Source organism: Hyalella azteca, unplaced genomic scaffold, assembly GCF_000764305.2.
Source record: "Hyalella azteca isolate HAZT.00-mixed unplaced genomic scaffold, Hazt_2.0.2 contig4102, whole genome shotgun sequence".
Classification (NCBI taxonomy): Eukaryota; Metazoa; Arthropoda; class Malacostraca; order Amphipoda; family Hyalellidae; genus Hyalella; species Hyalella azteca.
The window spans coordinates 1-4,387 of NW_025934328.1; the positions used below are offsets into that span (position 1 = coordinate 1).

The 4,387-nt window shown below is 40.2% G+C and overlaps 1 protein-coding gene across 3 annotated transcripts; it reads right to left on the bottom strand.

Moving 5' to 3' along the window:
• Positions 1 to 1,312: 1,312 nt before the first annotated feature.
• Positions 1,313 to 3,542, bottom strand: LOC108674436. 3 transcript variants are annotated; one of them, XR_001931043.2, is made up of 6 exons: positions 3,393 to 3,541; positions 3,027 to 3,145; positions 2,696 to 2,799; positions 2,325 to 2,462; positions 1,832 to 1,942; positions 1,313 to 1,400 (listed from the first exon to the last, which is right to left on the bottom strand). XR_001931043.2 is itself a non-coding variant. In XM_018162385.2 (5 exons), the coding sequence occupies exons 1-5, from the start codon at positions 3,527 to 3,529 to the stop codon at positions 1,892 to 1,894; spliced, it is 546 nt and encodes a 181-aa protein (XP_018017874.1). In that variant the 5' UTR covers positions 3,530 to 3,542; the 3' UTR covers positions 1,313 to 1,891. The 3 variants fall into 3 exon arrangements, 2 of the variants coding, with proteins under 2 accessions (XP_018017874.1, XP_018017873.1); XM_018162385.2 differs by having other exon boundaries at positions 1,313 to 1,942; positions 3,027 to 3,142; positions 3,393 to 3,542; XM_018162384.2 differs by having other exon boundaries at positions 1,313 to 1,942.
• Between the last annotated feature and the right edge of the window lie 845 nt (positions 3,543 to 4,387).

Sequence of the window (4,387 nt, forward strand, 5' to 3'; positions counted from 1 at the left end):
GTCTATGATAGGATGAGGATCGGGCCGAGAACTGAACCCTCGAAACGCCGCAAGTATCCAACGATGGCGCAGAAGAAGAGTACTTGCGTCGCATTTTCACCTGCCCTGAAATGCCTACATATTTCCTGTCTGTGGGTGACCTTTGGACGGACCCCGTGAACGCTGCGAAGCTGCTGGCCCGCTGGGGCGGCCGACTTCGCTGGATCCAGAACTGGGTCTAGGCCCCGCCTCGCGCTGCTAAGCGAGGCGGGAGGGTCAACAACAACAACAACAAGAGTACTTGCGTTGAACTTATTGGAATCTATTGCTGAGATAGGACTGGAACCACCGTAGCACAGAGCCGCGCAGACCGAATGATACGTCAAGTCGACGCAGTAAAGTGGCGTGGTCTACTGTGTCAAACGCGGCCGACAGGTCGAATAAAGCCAGTGCCGCAATGCTGCCGCGGTCTACTGCTTGCAGAATGGCTGAAAGCACCTTCAGCACAGCGGTTTCAGTCGAGTGGAGATGGCGATATGCAGACTGAAGGCATGAGACTGGACTGCTGAATATGGTTGTTCAGCTCAGGGGCCACAATCCGTTCCTATAGTTTCGACGAAATCGACAGGTTGGAGATGGATAGGTATGATTTGGGATCAGAAGTGCCAGGGTCAGGGGCTACAAATCTCCGAGATTAACGCATTTTTCAATATTCATATTTCGGAGCCGGAATCAATTTTTTGTCCAGGACTGTCGGATAACTGATCCTTAGAGTTATCGATCGCCTCAAACATACATGGAATTGATTCAAAGCAATGTAAAAAACATTTGTAAGCTATTCAAGAATGTTGGGAAATATTCATTCCGCCTGAGATGTAGCGATGACTCTCGATTTCCATCAAATTGCAGAAACATTCATGTTTCAATGCAAACATTCATGTCTCAATGCAATGCAGAAACAAATGGTATTCGATGTACAAATATGGCTTCTGTTCAACCACTCTCTTTCCCTTCATTCCAGTTCTCATTTCATCCTTAGGTCTTTACGTCTTCTCTCTAACATTTCTTTGTCCCTAAATGCATGTTCGTGAAATTTACTTCAAGTTACTGACAGTGATGTGTCTCTCGAAACTAAATACATTGCATCGCTGTCACTTAGATATAGCTATTGCTATTGGTTTCTTGGGTCTTTTGTGTTTACTTTTCTTGTATGTATTTACTTAATAAATTTTTAAATTACTTTATGATTAGAATGCGCGTTCAACATGGGAAGATTTGGGCGACAGACAACCCAACATTTTATCCACAACAAAAGGGCCAATCAAAACAACAATCATGCGCCTAATATATTGTAAATTATTTCGTCCAAGCTGTGTAAAAGTTCCAAGTTCCCATTTTGAAGTGTTCAGAAAATTTTGAACCTGCCAGGAGAAGAAAAAACCGGTACAGAGGTTTAAAAGACAACAACAAGTCGCTAATTTTGAAGTGCAACGAACACTAAGAACATTATGATTTTTGATTATATTCAAGTTTATAATGATTGGCAACACGCCTTTTTATTTGAACTTATATTCAAGCCATATGGCATTGAACCTCTCGAATTATAATAATTTAAAGTGCATCAAATAGAAATTTCTTGACACAAAATATACTGGTACAAAGCGAAATCTTCACTTCTTCAGAAGTATTTCAATTTCACTTTTGAATAGAACAATAATTGTTAATATGATTTTATGTAGGATTTTATTGAATTTATTGTTTCACAAATTACAATGAACTTCGGATTAGACAATTTTTACAGCACGTGGATGCATTGACTGGATAAAGTGGTCCCCTAATTATTATTGTGCACCTGTTGTGAACACTTCAAAGCCGCCAATCAGATGAAGGCATGAGGGCCAGATTGTGCAGGTCACCCAGACTGGTACATCGCATTGATGATGCACCCGGCCTTCCCCAGGAACTGTTTGTGGTGGTTCATTTTATCAACAACAAAAAAAGTTCATGGCATGAAGTTCTGCTTCAGTTGTAGTGGATAGAAGTGAAAGAATGCGTAGAGTTTCAGCGATAACTTTACGCAACATTATTCAAAGAAATATGAGAGAGTTAGAATGATATGCGACACAGATTCGCAGGTAATCATATATCGTATTGCCATCAGAAAATGGGATTACCAGATCAAAAAAACTTGCTGGATGGTCTGAAATTTCGACACGTATTTTCACAAGAACTAAGAATGATTTGCATAAGTTTCCACATACTCGTAAATCATATTATCACTCGGCTTTCAAGTTAACATTTGACACAAATTCAATTCGAAATAATCTTAACTCGGAAAAACTTACCGCGTAGTTGCTGATGGTAGTGCCACAGACCCGCACACCGTTGTCGTACTGGTTTTTGCAGAGAGTACCGCGAGCGACGGCGTAACTCTTGTACTGGTCAAAGATCATTTGGTAGTGGATGGAGCCACCATAATTCAACTGCAAATAAATGAATGAGTGCTATATTCACATTTGCAAAGGTTGTAACTTCATAATATAATTTAATAACAAATGAAATTGTTAGAAATAGATATCTCTGATGGAACACTAACTACAGCGTTGGTAACATTATGAGCCGTCACGTTCAACACCACAAATAGTGTCAGCTAATATCCAAAAGGGCGTTCATGACAGATGATGAAAAGGCATCTAAGCAATATTTCCTGACTTACGTAACCAAGTTTTCCAGCTACACATTTCATGTAGGGAGCTGCAACTTCATCGCACTTGCCGCCATTGGCCTCGTTGAACTCGTAGTCCTTGCAGGTAGCTTGGGCTGCAGAACACGTAAATGGCTTCTTATTGTTTTAGAACCTCACGAATTTGTGATGGTTCCACTCACTATTTCAAGATACGTCTCTAGATAACACAAATAATTAAAAATACAAGGTCTACAACTGAGTTTTGGAAAAATATCAATTGGATGAATTGCCCACAGATAAGCGCAATGGTAGGAAATTTCAGATCAACCGATTGATGGTAATAAATCTTACGATATCTGACCTGCGAGGGCAGTCAAGGCTGCACTTCCCATACGATCCGACTTGCAGGCGTTCAAGGCATCTTTGAGGACTTGTTTCTCATATATGGCTTTCGCCACTGAAGATCCACAGTTTGAACTGCTGTAGAGAAATGAATACGAATAAGAACACCAGGCGAGAAACATCATAAGATAAACATTTCTCACTTGAGTCAGGAAAACAAGTAAAATCCATAGCTCTAAATGCAATGATTTAGCACCATTTTCAGCATTAATTTGTAATGGTTGTTTAAAATTAGAGCTCAAAGCAATATCAACCAATAATTTAGGATACAGGCGAACAGGAGTGGAGAGCACAGCGCAAGAATGCAACTGCTGAGTTCACTTACCCTTCAACACTGGAGTAGGCAAAGGTTGCTATGAGAAGAAGGACAAGACCGACAGATTTCATCATGTTGGTAGACGTAAAGGCGCGGCAAAAGGCTAAGGCAAAATGCGTCGTGAACAGAAGGCTGCTAGATGTCATGTGACTTGGTACGACACATGGTCTGCCTTTATAGCTTTATGATATTATTGAAACAGTTGCTTTTATTTGTCGATCGTGTGCTTACAGCTGTCTGTCAGAGATCATCCGTCACCACAGCTAGTGGCATCATAGCTCCACAATCAAATGTTGACATTTAGATTTAACTGTTTGTAAAGGAAATTTAAACTTTCTGGTTGAAAAAATTAAAAATATATAAAATGAAGTGGAAATATAAGCGACGATGACAGAATTATGTTTAAATTTCTAATTTTTTCCATGGAAAATTATATGCTAAAAGAGCCTCAATGTGCGTTAAAACAAAATTTTTTTCATCACACGTGGAAAAAATTCTCATCATCTGATGAGAAGACCATGTCCTCGGTGCTCAGCGTTGGTTCAGATGAAGTGGCAAAGCTCTAGAACAAATGCTCCATATTTGCAAAGACGTCAAGACTGATGATGTGAATGATGACTTTAGATCGCAAATGATCACAATATGAGCGTGTTCAGCTGAACTTGCACATCGACATGATTACTCTAAATTGTACGGTGTCAGTTGGTAGTGTCAGCATTAATCTTTATAATTCATGAGCTGCCTCATGCCTCGATTCTACATTACAATATACATTCTAGCATGTGTCATTCTGGGTTGCATGCTAGTTACAATCATTGCAATCCGTAGGCTGTCTCGATATTCCTTTTCACATTACAATATACATTCTATCTTACAAAACTCAGGGATGCACGGGATTAATGAGTGCCAAATCTGCAAGCGTATCAAAATGGGAGTTCGTATAGCGTAGCGGGCTGCGGATCGGACGAAAATTTTCCGTTTTTAACCCTTGCTATGCTTTTTCT